This window comes from Pipistrellus kuhlii, unplaced genomic scaffold (genome assembly GCF_014108245.1).
Source record: "Pipistrellus kuhlii isolate mPipKuh1 unplaced genomic scaffold, mPipKuh1.p scaffold_m20_p_1, whole genome shotgun sequence".
Lineage (NCBI taxonomy): Eukaryota > Metazoa > Chordata > Mammalia > Chiroptera > Vespertilionidae > Pipistrellus > Pipistrellus kuhlii.
Genome location: NW_023425404.1, coordinates 186,105,271 through 186,122,795, shown reverse-complemented (window position 1 = coordinate 186,122,795; position 17,525 = coordinate 186,105,271). Strand labels below are relative to the sequence as shown.

Below are 17,525 nucleotides of genomic sequence, written 5' to 3'. Positions count from 1 at the left end.
AGGAAGGAAGGAAGGAAGGAAGGAAGGAAGAAAAAAAGAAACAGAGCCACAGTAGTGTTAAATGCTGGGGAAAAATACTGGGGGGAAAAACTTAGTTTAATTTACCATTCTGTATATCAAGTGCCTATTGGTTGAACAAAACTGTATTCAATAATTCACATTCTATAGCTTCACTTCATTCATCTAATACACAAAGCTAACTAGAAAGATTTATAGCTAAACACTGAGTTCCTAAGGCTGGTATCACATGTCATTCCCTGATAGAGCGAGAATTCATCAGCTGAGAACATAAGAGTCAAATTGAGAGTTGGATTTAAAATACCTTTCCCTTCTGTGTGTATAAGGAATACATTGTGTAGTGACCTAAAGAATATTTTCTGTTATTCAATTTTCTTTTCTGGGCAGACTACCACAGCACAGTGACTTTAAAAACCCAACTCCAAAACTCTACCTGACAGCCTGAGGAAGAACAGTTGGGTCACAAAAACAGACAGGACACCTTAGTCAATGACAGAAAGGCATCATCCTTGGCCCCTGTCACAGTCTCAGGACAACTAAGGCCAATTAGGAGGGTTACCAATTAGTACTAGCAATTTAAAATGAACAACGGTTTGTATATACTTTCTTACACTTACACGTGGAAATGGAAGAGAGCTAGGAAAACAACATTGGGGTAGGATAAAGGAAAGCCTGCATATACAGAACCTACAACAGCCCTTCAAAAACTCTTAGGAATTCTATTATCTCAAGGTCAAATTTAAACCAGCAGGAATAGAACTAGAATTCCAAAATCTCTGAAAAGAAAGTGCTCATAATAAACACTGTAGCTGATTTTATGCACCAGGAATGAAATGTTATAACACATCTACCATTCACATGTGGGCTCATGTAATTTATCTTCAATTAGAATGATTATCTTTTCAGCAACTGAAGCCCAAGAGCTGCTGATACACTGCAGAAGAAATAATATTTACTAGTTTATCTGCTCTGGCCTCTCTTAAACGACAATACAGATCGCTGTAAAGCAGTTCTGGCTTACACAGAGACAAGTGCACTGCCAGCATTTACACCAGCAACATCACTTCATTCCTTCTCGCAGACTCCAGAGGTTCTGTGCAGACACTTCAGCTTACAGTTCTACAGTTCAGTCCCAAATTAACATAGAAAACATTATACAACTTTTTAATCCAGGATTTACTCCTTTAAAATAAGTTGTTAAAGCTATTTTTAAAAAACAGATCTTTACAATATTTGAACTCGAGATATATGACATTTATAATTAAGTACTTTATTATATTTATAATTAAGTACTTTATTTCAATAGTCTTGATTTCCAAGGTTGTCAAGCCAGTGTCTAAAGTACCCAAACTTACACTTTAATGAGAGTGGATCTATCTAAGCTCATGTTTAGTAGTGCACATTGCCAAATCAAGAGAGAGAAAAACCACCCAGAAATCAAGGCAGACTCTACTGCAATGTTTTCAAAAGTATGTTCAGTGGATGTCAATAAGTCTTCAGATAAGGATACATTCAAATGGTTTCAAAGGAATTCTCAGAACCTTTAATATGCCAATAAGCTGGTCTGCAAAGTCCCCAAATTATTTGTCCACAAGATCTTTTATCCCCATGAGCACCTCTTAGGAACAACACTCTACAAAGTGGGTCTTGAGAAACAGCTTCACCATTTGGTGTATTTTCAGAAGCTTCACTAATTCCTCCAACTATGAGACATATGTCTATTTCTTAAATGACACTAATAATTGTTACAGCCAATAGGTCTGGAATTTCTGACTCAGAAAGTGAACATGTGGGCAGGGAAGGGAGGATACACCTGTTTATCATACTTCATCATTTCACTTCCCTAGCAATATATGTTCAGAAATACCCATGGTTAACCACTCTTTCTAATGGCTGTGCACAACACTTGGGCACACTAACCAAAACCCGAAGGCTGCTTAAAGCAAAAACATTGGAATTAAGTTTTCATTTACCTAAATGGAAAGGTGCACAAGTGCCATATAAAACCATTTATAGTTACATATTTAGAACGGGTAACGCTGGTTACTAACCAAAAGTCTATACCATATAGACAAATAACACTGTAGAGCTATCTTCTTTGAAGCACTATTGAGTAATTAAAGTTTCTGTGGAAAACTCTTCCCTTGAGGAGTTAGTTTACTTTAGAGCAGTGTTTCTCAATCTCAGCATTACTGAGAATAGGAATTGGATAATTCTTTGTTTTTGAAAGTTGTCTACTATAGGATGTTAGATGTCAACAGCATCCCACCAATCATAACAACCAAAATATCTCAAATATAAGCAAAAATGTCCCAGATATTTGCTTAGAAATAAGCAACTTATCCCAAGTTGAGAACCAATTCTGTTGAGAGAAAATTAAAGCTTACCCCTTGACTATGCTTCTCTGGGAAGTATCCATTTTACAGGCATACTGTGGCTTGCACATATCCACAAACATCTAGAAATTAGTAGCATTAGAGATCTTTCTAAATTCTATGTGATCAGAAACAAAAGTAATTTGTGATCGGTAGAGAATAGTTAGGAAGAAACAGTCTACACATTTCAAAAAGTATTGTGGTAATTTTACTGCTCTTATATTAGTAAGAATTATCTTAATCATAATGCTTAGTTGACAAATACTTTCACAATTAGAAAAATGCTAATTGTGTACTATAATCCATTAAGGATCATAATGCTTGAGGCTATATAAGAATAAAACGTATAACAATCATAAATGGCTAAATCAGGCCATATTCTATTCCTTGACCATACATTCTCCATGACATTCTCAATTCAAAAATTTCAAGACTTGTTTTTAAACTGCTTGCTTATACTGTCACCTCATCATTTCTTTCAAATTATCAAAAATAAACCCTTCACATGTCATGAAGAATCCTCGAACTTGTCAAGAAATACATTCTCTAGTTTTAAGCCCATTTCTTCAGTAACCGCATCTTCAGTTTTGTCATTGTCAACTCCAGATCCATCACTTTCTCTATTTTGTTCTTTTCTTACTATCTTGAAACACTTGTCCAGTCTCTTTATAAACAAGTCCACATCCTGTGTCTTCATTCCAATGGCTGAGGCAGCATTGAGGTAGGCACAAGGGTAATCATTTGTATGTGACATGAAGCCTTGGAAAGTATAACCACTCACAGTTTGCACAGCCCCAAGAGGCACAACTCTAAAATGAAAAAACAAAATTACCAATTTGATATGTCTGGTGATATTAAGAGTATCACCCACAAACAAAAGATAAGGATACATTTCTATCCTTATCCTTTTCTAAGCCTCACATCTACTTCTTTAGAAATTTATAAACAGCCATAAATCATGGTCTATGAAGAAAGACCGTCAGCCTTAAGCTAAACAGTATACAACACACTCAATTTTACATGGAAAAAAGATTACTACCATGTTTCCCCGAAAATAAGACATCCTCCGAAAATAAGACCTACTTACAGGTTTCCTTCTGAGTGAAATATAAGGCATCCCCCTGAAAAAAAGCCCCCCCCCCCCCCCAGGCTCTGTCTCAGAAACTTTATGAAACCTAAACTGCAAGAAGTTGTGACTTGGGTGAAGAATTCATGGGAGAAAATCACTGACAGTTGCATTGCAAATGCACTGCGAGCAGGCTACCTTGACAAGAAGTACTCATTTAAAGACAGTGCTATTGCTAAACATGAGAGATTTGGTCCACTGATTCTGAAAGAAATGGAGTCACAAGAAATTCACCAAAAAATTCAGGAATTGGATTGTTATGATGATGTTCCAAAAGATGATGACATGATTGTCATTGAATAAATAAGTAAATTCTTTTTTTTTAAAATATATTTTATTGATATTTTACAGAGAGGAAGGGAGAGAGATAGAGAGCTAGAAACGTCAATGAGAGAGAAACATCGACCAGCTGCCTCTTGCACACCTCCTACCGGGAATGTGCCCGCAACCAAGGTACATGCCCTTGACCAGAATCGAACCTGGGACCTTTCAGTCCACAGTCCGATGCTCTACCACTGAGCCAAAGCGGTTTCGGCTAAATTCTTGATACTGTAGGATTCACAGTTTGTCTGGTTTGTTATTACCATATACAGGTAATAAATTTCCTTTATTTTCATTTAACAATAAATGTGTACCGTATTCTTCTTCATGGAAAAATAAGACATCCCCTGAAAATAAGACCTAGCGCATCTTTGGGAGCAAAAATGAATATAAGACACTGTCTTATTTTTGGGGAAACAGGGTATTTACTTATCTCTTATTAAAGAGGTAGAAGCTCTAGGAATTGCAGACACCTGTACATCTTCAAAGAGAAAATTGTTTTTGTAGCAAATATGGAATCTGATTTCACATATAAGAACTTTAACGGAATGGTGGAACTAGTTTGTCAAAATCACTCTGATTAACAGCCATCTGTCACCTCAAATAATCAACAAACTAAAATTACACCTATCTGATCAGTGCTATGCAATAAGGATTTTAAAGCAAGGATCCAAAAGAAATTATGTAACTGCTTACAGTGGGTCAGCAATCAGTAATGGCACATGCATTTTTTTAAGCTTGATTTCATTGGCACACTTGATATAAGCAGATTTCTAACAGTCCTTTATTTCTCGAAGAAGTCAATTAAGATTAACTTAAACAGCCGAAGCCAGTTTAGCTCAGTGGATAGAGCATCAGTCTGTGGACTGAAAGGTCCCAGGTTCGATTCCGGTCAAGGGCATGTACATTGGTTGCAGGCACATCCCAGGTAGAGGGTGTGCAGGAGGCAACTGGTCGATGTTTCTCTCTCATCGACATTTCTAGCTCTCTATCCCTCTCCCTTCCTCTCTGTGGAAAATCAGTAAAATATATATTTTTTAAAAAGATAAACTTAAACAATCATGGCAACACTAAAAGCAAAGCTAAGAAAACCATTTCAGAAGTATCTCACTATGTTGTGCTATATCATGGTAAAAGCTGAATTCATCTAAGATTTTTTTCTTTTAAAAGTTGTCCTTTGATGTGAAATCTCTAACCTCTGATAGTCAGAGGAAAGTAATAGAAGAATGTAAACAGGAATACTTAAACCAAGGTATTTCTTTTCAAGTCATTCTTCTTTGACATCATCAAATTAAAAATGAAATTAATTTTTAAACCAGGTACATAAAGGAGCAAAATGTACATTTTTCAAAGAGAGTACAACCTTTTTAGTTTAGGAAATGGGCTTTTCTTTAAAAACACTTTCACTTAAATTTAGTAATGAAGATGACATTTATAACACCATTAAGTGAGATTACTGAAGATTATCTAACAAAAGAAAATAAACACAAACATAAAGAGGTAATGAACTTTTGTTTCTGTATGTCTATTAAAATAAACGAGATTCATATATTTCTGTGTCTATTTGAAGTGTAGGCAGTCCACAGGTGGGCATATAATAAGTCTATAGATTCTCGACCTCAATATTTATTCCACAATGAATTCTTGGGGGTAGTTCAGCATATACTTGGAGGACTATTGTTCAAGAAAGATACTTTATTAGCCAAATAACTTTAAAAAGCCAAATCAATCCAAGCTTTTAAATATAATTACCTGGCTCCAGAAACCTGTCTGGTAAAAAGCATTGAGCCAAGTTGAGTGACAGCTTTGTCACGATGCTCATCCAGTGTCTTAAGTGTCACAGCTGAAAAAGAAAAAAGCACCCCAGTGAGCCTTGATTCACGAGCAAAAAAAAAAAAAAAAAAAAAAAATCACTCAAAAAACAACACTTAATAATGAAAACATTACTTTTGTGTGTGTTAAAATACACATAATATGAAATTCACCATCTTAGCATTTTTAGGGTATGTTCAGTATTGTTAAATACATTCGCATTGTTGTGCAACCACCACCCATTCATCCATCCCTACAATTCTTATCATTTTGTAAAACTGAAATGGTATACCTATTACAAAATAACTCCTAATTCTCCCTTCCCTGAGCTGCTGCAACCACCATTATACTTCCTGTCTCTATGATTTTAACTGCTCTAAGTAACTCATATAAATGAAATCACTCAGTATTGGTCTCTTTGTAACTAGTTTACTTCACAGAGATATTACTTTGTATACGTTGTCAAGTGGCATGATTGGCATGCACTTAATAAATTATAGTAAGGTTTTGCTTGCATATGAGACAAAAATACATTAATATAAATTAACATACTAAGAATCAGACAGAATTTTCATATTACCTCTCTAAAGAGTGAATTTTCCAATTAAACAGATGAAACTATGACATGATCAATATGGCAGTTTGGTCAAATTCAACCATATTTTAAGAACTTGTAAAATGAGAAAGTGGGATATATTTCAGCAAACATAAAACACTAAATAAGATCAACTTCTACATATAAAAATGAAAATTATCTTTCTAAGATTGGGTGAGTAAACTCTATGCATACCACCAATCACTGATAACTAGGTACCATTTCCTAAGGACGGACTTAACCATACTAGGTAGTTTACAAACATAATCTTAACTATATTATCTAATAAAAGAGTAATATGTAAATTAACCATCACTCTATGACAAAAATGGCGGCGCCCATAGCCACAAAATGGCAGTGCCCAGTCCTCTCAGCTCTGTTGGAGTCCCCCAGTTTCAGGGAGGGCTGCCACTGAGAGCCCGCAGAGTAAGCAGCCTGGTGGAATGTTGCCCAGAGGCCTCCTGACCCTTTATAAAAAACAAAAACAAATTCACTCCCCATGGGCAGATTCCCTCCCAGCAGCGGCAGCCTGGGCTGGGGTCTCAGCCTGGCAGGGGCACACACCCTCATGGCACAATCCTCTCCACTGAGGATCTCAACCACTGAGTCACACCAGCCAGGCATATATGGAGGAAGCTTAAATGTTTCTTTTTAAAAAAATAAATGTTATTTTACAGAGAGGAAGGGAAAAGGATAGAGAGCTAGAAACATCTATGAGAGAGATCAACATCGATTAGCTGCCTCCTGCACACTCCCCACTGGGTATGTGTCCCCAACCAAGGTCATGCCCTTAACCATAATCGAACCTAGAACCCCTGAGTCTGCAGGCCAATGCTCCATCCTCTTAGTCAAACCAGATAGGGCTGTCCAAACCAGATAGGGCTGGCAGGGAAGTGGTTAGGGGGTGATCAGGCTAGCAGGCAGAAGCAGTTAGGGGTAATCAGGAAAGTAGGCAGGCAAGCAGTTGGGAGCCAGCAGTCCTGGATTGTGAGAGGGATGTCTGACCGCCCGTTTAGGCCCAATCCCGGTAGGATCGAGCCTAAACAGGTGGTCAGACATCCCTCTAGGGGTTCCAGATTGGAGCAGGTGCAGGCTGGGCTGAGGGACACAGACCCCTGTGCATGAATTTTGTGCACCAGGCCTCTAGTCTTACCTAATAATAGACAGACATGTAAACTGACTGTACCTCCACTACACTCACAGCCAATCAGAAGTGAGTATGCAAATTAACCCAACAAAGATGGTAGGTTAATTTGCATATGCGGGCATGGAGCAGCTGAAGAGGCGGAATGCCTGCTATGATGGAGAGGGGGAGACAGAGGGAGCTACAGAAGCAGTGCTCTGGCCGGGAGCAAGAACTTTCAGGCTCCTGGGTGACTGGAGCAAAGCCAGGGGAAGGAAGGCCTATTATTGCACGAATATCGTGCAATGGCCTCTAGTTCGTTAATAATTCTGCATGTGAGGATTATTATCTCTATTTTATAGATGGGGAAAGCAAGTTAGGGGCTAGTACAAGGCAGAATTGGGATTCAAATTATACCACATCACCTTTTATAGCATCTACATAAATTATAAACCACAAAGGACTGGCTGGGCCAAATAGTTCTCCATGGAAGCCACTCCTGAAAAAGGTTTAAGTTACAAATGACTATTTACTAATTTTCCTCAGATATGCCTGAAATATGAAGCATATTACACTGCACATATTCACAAAGTAAAAAGAATATAATGAAGCTTAAAAGTTACTTAAATGCATAAAAGTCAACATTTATATTATGCCATTCAGCAGTTCTTGTCTATGACAAAAATCATAGCCCCTATACAAAGGAAATTATCATAAATGCAGAATTCTCTAACACAGAGATGCTCTAGAAAACAAACAATAATAGCAATAAAACAATGTAAGAATAGCTTTAACTTCTAATATTATGGTGTTTGTTAACTGACAAATATTTTTTAATATTTATATCGAGTCCTTACTAGCAGCCAAATGATTTTCATTAGAAGCAGGAATTAAAGTATAATTTTCTATTAGCCATAATTCTTAATATTGACTTGGATTCTTTCAGAATATAGTTTTTTTTAAATCTTAGAAACACATTAAAGCATTTCCAAAGGCTAACTAAACCTTTTCAATTTACAAATTAATACTGTAATAAATTTAGAAATATCATTGGAACCAGAAGGAATTTATACTCATTTGAGAAATACCAGTTTCCTGCTGGGGATGGTTCAGAAGTGCTGATTTTCCTTTTAAAGGAAGAAAATTACCTAAAGATATGGGATTGTGAGGTGTATGCAACAGTCTTTCATCGTAGGCTTCTGCCAGCTTCTTTAGTTGGATGGACAAATATGAAAACATTTCCTAGAATAAGAAAATGTTACAGTTGAAAATCAAATAAGTATGTATTGAAACTTGCCAAATTTAATAAGACAAAATCTGACTGGTGTCAAGTTTGTGATATAAATTAAATTAAACTCATTCATGTGCCCTAGGAGCAATTCTTCACTTTGCTGCATTATAGTGAAATTCAAAGCTGCCACAATTATCAGAAACCACAGGATTTAGGTAAAGAAGACGATGAACCAGCACATTTCCTGCTTTGGGGCTATCATGTATCCGTCACAATTTCATCCTCTTTTCAGAACCTCCAGGGCTCCTGCTCTAGGCCAAGTAGCTGTCGATCTCTGCCCTGGACCACAACGGTACATTCTAAATGATTTCCCTGCCGCCTTTCCAGCCCCTGGACAATCTGTTCTACACACAGAATGGTCTTTCAGAAGCATAATTCAGACCATGTTCCTCCCAATGACTACCTCCTGTAAGTATAAAAATACAAACTCTTCACCCAGAAGGCCCTGAACGATCTGGCTCAGCCCACAAGCACAACTCAGCAACTTACTACTGTGCCACTTACTACTGTGCCAGACACATCGGCCTCCTTTCCAACAGCTGAACATGCCAAGCTCATTCTAGTGTCACACCTTCATGCCTGCTTCCCCTGGACTCAGAAGCTCTTCTCCAGTCATTCCATGAGTGGTCCCTTTAGACACAGACTAAGGAGACCTTCCTTTATTACTTCCCCATAAAAGTTGCTCAACAACTCTGTCCATTCTCAATGCTCAATCTCATTCCAACACCATTATTTATCACAATCTGAAATTATCTCATGTATTTGCTTAAACAAATACTGCTTATGACAATTTACTAGAATCGAAAATCTCCTTGAAAGGAAGGACTCTGACTTCTTCACCACTATTTCCTCAACACCAAGAAAAATGTGCCAAGCTTTTAGAATGTAAGTAACTTAGGAAGAGGTAGTTTTAAAATGCATTTCTTTTAAATCATATAAACTTAATATTAAAAATTCTCTAAACTCAATTTAAAAATAGAGCAACTAAAAACTAATATTATATTCATGATCCTACTCTAAAGAACAATGCATAGCTACCCTGTTTCCCCGAAAATAAGACAGTGTCTTACATTAATTTTTGCTCCTAAAGATGCGCAAGATCTTATTTTCAGGGGATGTCTTATTTTTCTATGCGCTAGGTCTTATTTTCGGGGAAACACGGTAATAGTAGAAAATAAAGTAAAAATATTTTATAAGTACAAAATTTCATGTGCACATGAAAGAAGTGGGAGTTCAACCAAGTTACATATAAATATTAAATTGGCAACTGTTTGACCTAAAATTATACTTTTTTCTCCTAGTTAGCCCTTTCCAAAGTCTTGAAATGAAAATCTGTCCACAAAAGTCTGCTCCTGAACAACCCATTTGCACTGACCTCCTCCAGCCAAAGTCAAAACCTATAATGTCTAAAGATACAACTAGGAGCCCCAGGCCAGCAGAGTACCCTGATGTGGAAATGGCAGGAAATGGTACTTCTCTAATTTCAAAGGTCACAAAAGCTGCTTCCATTTTCTGTAAGGGTTGCAGAGCGTGATCCCACACCGAGACTCAGAATAACTTTTCTTATGTTTAAACCACATAGACAACTAACTCCTTCCTTGGTTAGGTAAAGATTAGGAGAAGAGAAAAATTTCTACCAAGTCTATAAATTACTAGGAGCTCGGTGCACAAAATTCACGTGGAGGGGGCACGGGAGGAGGGTGTCCCTCAGCCCAGCTTGCACCTTCTCCAATCTTGGACCCCTCGGGGGATATCCAACTGCCAGTTTAGGACTGATCCTGAAGAACTGGCAGTCAGACATCCCTCTCACAATCTGGAACTGTTGATTACCAACCGCTCACCTGCTTGCATGCCTGATTGCCCCTAACCACTAGATAGAGCATCAACCTGCCAGCCTGATTGTCCCCTAATCACTCCCCTGCTAGCCTGGTCATCCTTAACTGCCCTCCCCTGCATGCCCAGTCCCCCCAACTGCCATCCCCTGCCAGCCCATTCACCCCTAACCGCCCTCCCCTGCTGGCCTGTTTGCCCCCAACTGCCATCCCTTGCCAGCCATCTTGTGATGACCATCTTGTGACCACATGGGGGTGGCCATCTTGTAACCACATGGGGATAGCCATCTTGTGCGATGGCATGGCAGTCAATTTGCATATCACCTCTTTATTATATAGGATTAATGACTCTACTAAAGACCACAAAACAACATTGACACAGTTTATTTTATATTCTGACCTGAAATTTTTTTTAGCTAATTGTTGTTCTTGAATTTTTAGGGTATAAGATTAATCTCAGCATGTAAGAAATATGAAATCTTAGGTCACAAAAAGAAATTGACTTCTTTATATTTAAAAAGTTAACATCCACATTTGTCATATCTATTGAACATGTAGAGAAATATTTAAGGAGACAAAAGTTATCACCAGAAACAGAAAAAAAAAGTTGTGGTAGATATCTTTTTTTTTTTTTTTTTTTTACTTTTTATTGTTGACCCTGTTAGAGATGTTTTCATTCCCTCCTCACTTCACCCACTTCCTCCCAACCCTCGCCAGACGCCTCCCCTTAGCCATCACCACACTTGCGATAGCTATCTTTTCTTAGAGATATAAAAATTTCTGACCCCTCCTTCTTAAACTAGTTTCAATATTCACTTCAGAAGGTGAAACAGTAAAATAGAAGGAGTTAAGAATTTTTCAACAACTGAAACTATTCACAATCTTTCAGCACCAGTTTTTTAAAAAGTCACATTTTAATTTAGTTATTGATTTTCTTCATCTCTATTATACGCCTAAGTCTTAATCTGCACCTGTCTCTCTTACTGTCTTTTAAATCAAACTCTCAGCAGAAATAAGCCTGAAAGTCCAGAAATACCTTTCACAGACTCCTACATTTCGCACCCCCAATAGAAACAAAAAACAAACACATTTTAGAATTGAACACCAATTTAAAATATTATTCTACCTACTATGGCTGCCACAATAATCACCAATGTGGTCACACTTACAGAGCACAGCTGACCCTTGAACACCACAGATTTGAACTCTACAAAGCCACTTACATGCAAATTGTTTTCAATAAATACAGTTGGCCTTCTGTATCACAAGTTCACATTCACAATTAAACCAACTACAAGCCGAAAAAAGTATTTCAACCCATGGTTCGAAATCTGTGGATACGGAGGGCCTACTGTATACATTGCTCTATGTCCATATATATAGGTAGGGATGTGGGCATCTGCTGATTTTGATATGAGGGGAGGGGTCCTAGAACCAATCACCACAGACCCAGTCACCCACAGATACCAACGGCCCACTGTAGTTAAGTTTTAGGGGAATCAAAAATTATACATTGGGTTTTTGATTGCACGGGGTGTTGGCACCCTTAATCCCCATATTGTTCAAGAATCAACTTAATTTGTAGTTAGCTACTTCTAAAATGAGAGGAAATGTTTCCTTAGTAACACCCCTAGTGGTGCTTTTAAACTTATTACTGCATACGTGTTAATTAAAAAACTGAGATTTTTCCCAATGTTCAATTGGGAAAACACTTTAACACATCAGTTTTAACTAAATTAGTTCTATCAATCACTTGCTAATACCACTAAAATTCAGTTTTGACTGCAGCTAACATTAGGACAAAAATCTTTAAACAGTAAGCATAATACTAAGGTAACTAAATCTGATATCACTACTATGGGAATAATCAGAAAAAAAATTTATGAATCAAGTTCAAATCCATCTGCAAATATTTACAGTATCTGTAGTCTGTGTAAAGGGTTATGAGGTAATCCAATAAGCAAATAGGCTTAAATTATCTGAAAGCACAATATACTGAATCCTAGGATATTCCATACATTAAGGTCCTAAATGTTCTCCCAATAATATCACTACCTTTAAAATAGATCGTTTAGGAGAGTGTACCACTATTTCCTACACTAATACTTAGCTAAGCAGTTTTCCCCTGATATATTAAAGGCACTAAAGAACCTGCTTGCCTTTTTTTTTTTTTTTTTTGCTACAGTTAAATCTATAACTGACATTTATTATAAAATACTTCTGTAAAGGGGGAAATTTATTAGCACCCCAAGCAAATATATATAGAGAGATTGTACTTAAAAGAAATGAAATATTATTGATTTTCTATGTCATTTTTGCTGTATTTAACTTAATTTTAAAAGACTCTTCACTACAGATAAACTGAGCTGTATACCCGAATGCTAATGTCAGCTATATTTTCAGAATAAAAATACAAAACTTTATACCATAGTTCAAGATGTTAATGGAGGGGAGGTTGAATTATATTAAGCATTACCTTTCCTATGGCCTTTTGTAAACGATTTGCAGTCATAAAGCCCAACATTCAGCCTATCCCTCCCCATAACCCAAAGTTGTGCATAATTCACTAAATTTTAATGAAAAGGGTCTTATGTAATCATGTTTTTAATACATATTGTTTCATATTCAGCATAAGATATAAATAGAACCTTGCATATTACTACAGTACGCCTCATAAGGTGGGTAATACATCAAAAGGAAAACAAACAAATAGTCTCATCTTTCACTGATAACATGAAAGGGTGGATAGACAATGGGCTATAGGTAGATATCCATGCAAAGATGTCCATATTTGAAGATAACAGTACAATGCAATGTGTCTCTATGATTGTGGCCAAATTAAAGGATCCAGGCACACTTGGCAGTCTTTGCATCCCAGGCTAAAGTACAGCTTTCAAACACTTCTGTTGTGGCCCACGAACAGGTCACATGCTGTTGAGATTCAATGACTCCACGTTTAGGACTGCAGAACTTCTAATGTTTCCAAACCCAGCTTTGCTATAGAACATTGTTTGGTCTAGATGCCTGATGTTCTTTTATAATGTATTGTAGTTTGTCCTCCAAGTGTCAACCAACAAATTCCAGCCCCTGGAGCAGCCATTCGCTGCCATCCTCTTCTGCACTTGTCCAATTCAGCAGATATTTGCAACTATGATTACCTGCCTGACCTGTCAACAAAGCACTCTTCTAAAAGGAAAGCTAAGCAGAATAATGGCCTTCTCCAGCAAAACAGGTAAGGATAAACTTATAAGACTGATCTATCTGTTTGCTTAGAGAAATTCAAAGAAACAGTCTCTTAAATTTAACCCCTTCCCTTGAAGGCTGTTTCAGTTAAATTCCTGGTCATTTCTCCCGTCAATGAAGCAACTGTGATGGTCCAGAAGGGGCTGAGGGCAAAGAGGCTCAATTCACAGGCATAGTTTCACTTCCTCTGATCCTTTCACCCTTCAAAAGAGACAGCTTGAGAAGGAATGGCTTCAAGCTGAGTTCTTGTCTGCCTCTACTCTGAGAAAGATAAAGCCTTTTCTGAAAAGATATACTAGATAAAATGCCCTCTAAAAATATCATTGTGGTGAATAAGGGCACAGAATAAAAAAATTCCAAGTTTTCTTTTAACACTCCTTTTTTTAGTATGCAATAACGCCGATAATATAAAAAGGAGCTCTCGGTGATGGTATATAAATAGCTCTGGCTGGAACAAAATAGCTTTGCCTCAGCTTCTCCAGAGCTGAACCAATAAACTATCACGATTAAATTTTCACAGTTCAAAAGCAAGTCCATTTAAACAATAGAGGCTCTTACTGTAAGGCCTGAAAGACCCCCGGTCCAAAGGATGAGCGGCGACCCCAAATCAAACGCAGAGCCCGAGTCTTGATGCAAAGAGCAGGAGGTTTATTCCAAGCGCTGCGCAGGGACCCACAAGCAGCAGTCCAGAAAAAGACTGCCGCTTGAGAGCCCTGAACAGAGGTTAGTTACAAGCTTTTATAGGCAGAAACCACACCCAGGTGGCCTGGGGAAATTGGCAAATTGGCCTGGGGAAATGCAAACATAAGGTTGAGATTGCAATCTCTTGGCCGTTTCCCGGGCAGTTAGAAACAGGCCTGACCTTACATTACTTCTGCAACAAATCCAATAAAAAAAAAAAACAATATTTATGCTACATATATGTAATTATGGTTTATGGAGGACATCGACATTTTTCAATGAAAAAGCCTGCCTGTTGAATGAAGTTGTAAAGAACAATTTTATTCACTTACAGTGACAGAGTTCTCAAATGAGCATTCTAATACTAAAAGGCTATTACTGCAGATAATCTGTATTCTAATTCTCTATTGAAGAATTTTAAATAAAACCAATTAACACAGAATAGAGCCTTTGGGATTTTACACACCTCCACTAGATAAGAAAGGGGCAGTCACAAGATAACCGTTGTTTTTTTTTATGGCTCAAGTGCCTAGTACAAAGCAGGCAAGCACTCCCCTGATACTGGACACGGTGAGAGCAGAGTGATCAGAGAGCAAACAGAGACATTAGCACCACACTAACCTGAGTTTTAATGGCAGTTCTGGCACTTACATGTGATCCCTGAGTAAGTACTTAACTTTTCTGAGCCTCAATTCCATTTGTAAAATGGGATAATGCCTACCTCAGAAACTTACTCTGAGTAATATGAAATAATGAATATAATAAACCTAGCAGAGTTTCTGGAATACAGCATACATTCATAAAAATGCTTTCCCCATCCACCTACTTTTCCCTTAGCCTAAAAGAGGTTTCAAGTTAAAATAACTAACTTTAGCTAGCAGGACCCCTATAAACTCACGCTAATACCCGGTAGCTATAATCCTATACTTATTCTCTTTTTGTTTATTTCACTCTACTCTATCTAAATCAAAAGAAAAGAACAGCCCTAACCAGTCTGGCTCATTGGACAGAGCATCAGCATGTGGACTAGGACCGAAGGTTCCCAGGTTCGATTCTGGTCAAGGGCATGTGCCTTGGTTGCAGGCACATCCACAGTATAGAGTGTGCAGGAGGCAGCTGATCAATGTTTCTAACTCTCTATCCCTCTCCCTTCTTCTATGTGAAAAATCAATAAAATATATTAAAAGAAAAATAAAGAACTTTGTTCTGGGTGTTATAAAGAGAGCTGCATCTTCACATCTGATAGGGGTAGAAATGGGTATGAGGTACCATGAAATTGAAGAGACCATCATCTTAAATTGTTCAACTTACAAAATGTTTGATTTATAAATTACCAACGTGATTTGTACTCGATTGTTAAATTATATGCCAATTACCATGATTATAATGGCATGGCCCAGGAAATAACTATTTTATTTTAAGAAATATTTACAGTCTTTTAAAACAGGAAGGGGTCTGAGACAGGTGATTCTTTCACAAACAAGAAAATAAAATCTGCGAATTCAAGTACCTTTTTCATAGTGAAACAACTATTTAGGAAAGAGCTAAGACCCACTGGTTTCTGATACAACTAAACTTTGAGGTGACAGTTTACCTCACCTACAAACAAAAGCTTCATCTGTCCTTTGAGAAGGTTCCTTGAAGATTTTGAGGTCTTCTCTTGGCTATTACAATCTATGGTCATGATGATTACTTTATGGCGTTTATCAAACTGGAGTTCTATTCTAATCATTTAAAAAAAATTTCCTCAGGATTATCAAGGATTAATTTACATACAGTAAAATTTCAAATGTCCACTTTTCAGGTGTCCACTTCTATTAATTTTGGAAACATACTAACAGTCATGAAACTACTTCTACAATTTGTCACAATAGTTCCCTCCCCCAACCCAAGTCACTGGCATCCATTCATCTTTTTTCTGTCCTGATGTTTTTTGCCTTTCCAGCATGGCATATAAATGAAACCATATAAAAAATATATGAAGAGCTTTTAAAAAAAAATTTTAAGATTTTTAAAAATGCAGAACTTTTGAGTTTGATTTATTTCATTTAGCAGAGTGCAGCATTTGAGAATCATTATGCTGTTGAATATATTAGTAAGCCTGTTCTTTTTTATTGCTGTGTATGTATGTACCATAGTTTGTTTATACACCAGATGATGGACATTTGAGTTATTTCCAGGTTTTGGCAATTAAGAATAAAATCATTATAAACATTGATGTCTATATTTTTATACAGACATAAATTCTCATTTCTCTTGAGTAAGTAGTAAGAGATAGGATGGTTAGTTTACATGTGAACGTTAAACTTTATAAGAAGCTGCCAAAGTGTTTTCCAAAGTTGCTGTACCATCAGCAATGTCTGAGTTCTACTTACTTGAGATCTCAGCCAAGATTTAATAGTGTCAGGTAGCTGCTGTTGTTTTTAATAGTAGCCCTTTTTTTTTTTTTAAATATATTTTATTGATTTTGTACAGAGAGGAAGGGAGAGATAGAGAGTTAGAAACATCGATGAGAGTCATCGATCAGCTGCCTCTTGCACACCCCCTACTGGGGATGTGCTCGCAACCAAGGTACATGCCCTTGACCGGAATCGAACCCGGGACCCTTCAGTCCCCAACCCGACGCTCTATCCATTGAGCCAAACCGGTCCCGGCTAATAGTAGCCCTTTTAATAGGTGTGTACATAGTGGTATCTCACTGTGGATTTAATTTGCATTTCCCTAATGACTAATAATACTTAGCATCTTTTCCTATTCATGTAAATTTTAAGAGATATCCTCACAAGTAAATAATTACTTTCCTACAGAATGAATAAGTGGGGTAGGGGAACTAGGGTAAAACAGGGCACAAAAACTTTATAACTTAGTCATATTCATAAAGCTGTTGAGAGGATCTACCTGATAATATAGATAAAAATATTTAAAAATATGTAAAGTATTATTAGAAAATCCAAGGTGCTATAATTGCTACTCAATACTAAACAGTTATTCAGACACCAACATTGCACCAGAGACCTCTAGTTCTCCCAGAAGAGAAATGACTGAATCATCTTAGTCTGACTCACCCTGCCAATACTGTCTCTGTCTACAGTTTTAGAGCTGTCCTGA

The 17,525-nt window shown here is 37.3% G+C and overlaps 1 protein-coding gene across 2 annotated transcripts in view; it reads right to left on the bottom strand.

The window, feature by feature from the left end:
* Positions 1 to 1,231: 1,231 nt before the first annotated feature.
* SEPSECS (Sep (O-phosphoserine) tRNA:Sec (selenocysteine) tRNA synthase) overlaps positions 1,232 to 17,525 on the bottom strand; it is a 31,875-nt gene continuing 15,581 nt past the window's right edge. Inside the window, exons 9-11 of one of the 2 annotated variants that reach the window (XM_036419287.2) lie at positions 8,519 to 8,612; positions 5,593 to 5,683; positions 1,232 to 3,202 (exon numbers count right to left, since the gene is read on the bottom strand). In XM_036419287.2, coding sequence (XP_036275180.1) covers positions 2,902 to 3,202; positions 5,593 to 5,683; positions 8,519 to 8,612 — 486 coding nt within the window. In that variant the 3' untranslated portion in view covers positions 1,232 to 2,901. Of the gene's footprint in view, positions 3,203 to 5,087; positions 5,116 to 5,592; positions 5,684 to 8,518; positions 8,613 to 17,525 lie in introns of those variants that run through there. The other variant, XM_036419304.1, reaches the window with a different exon arrangement.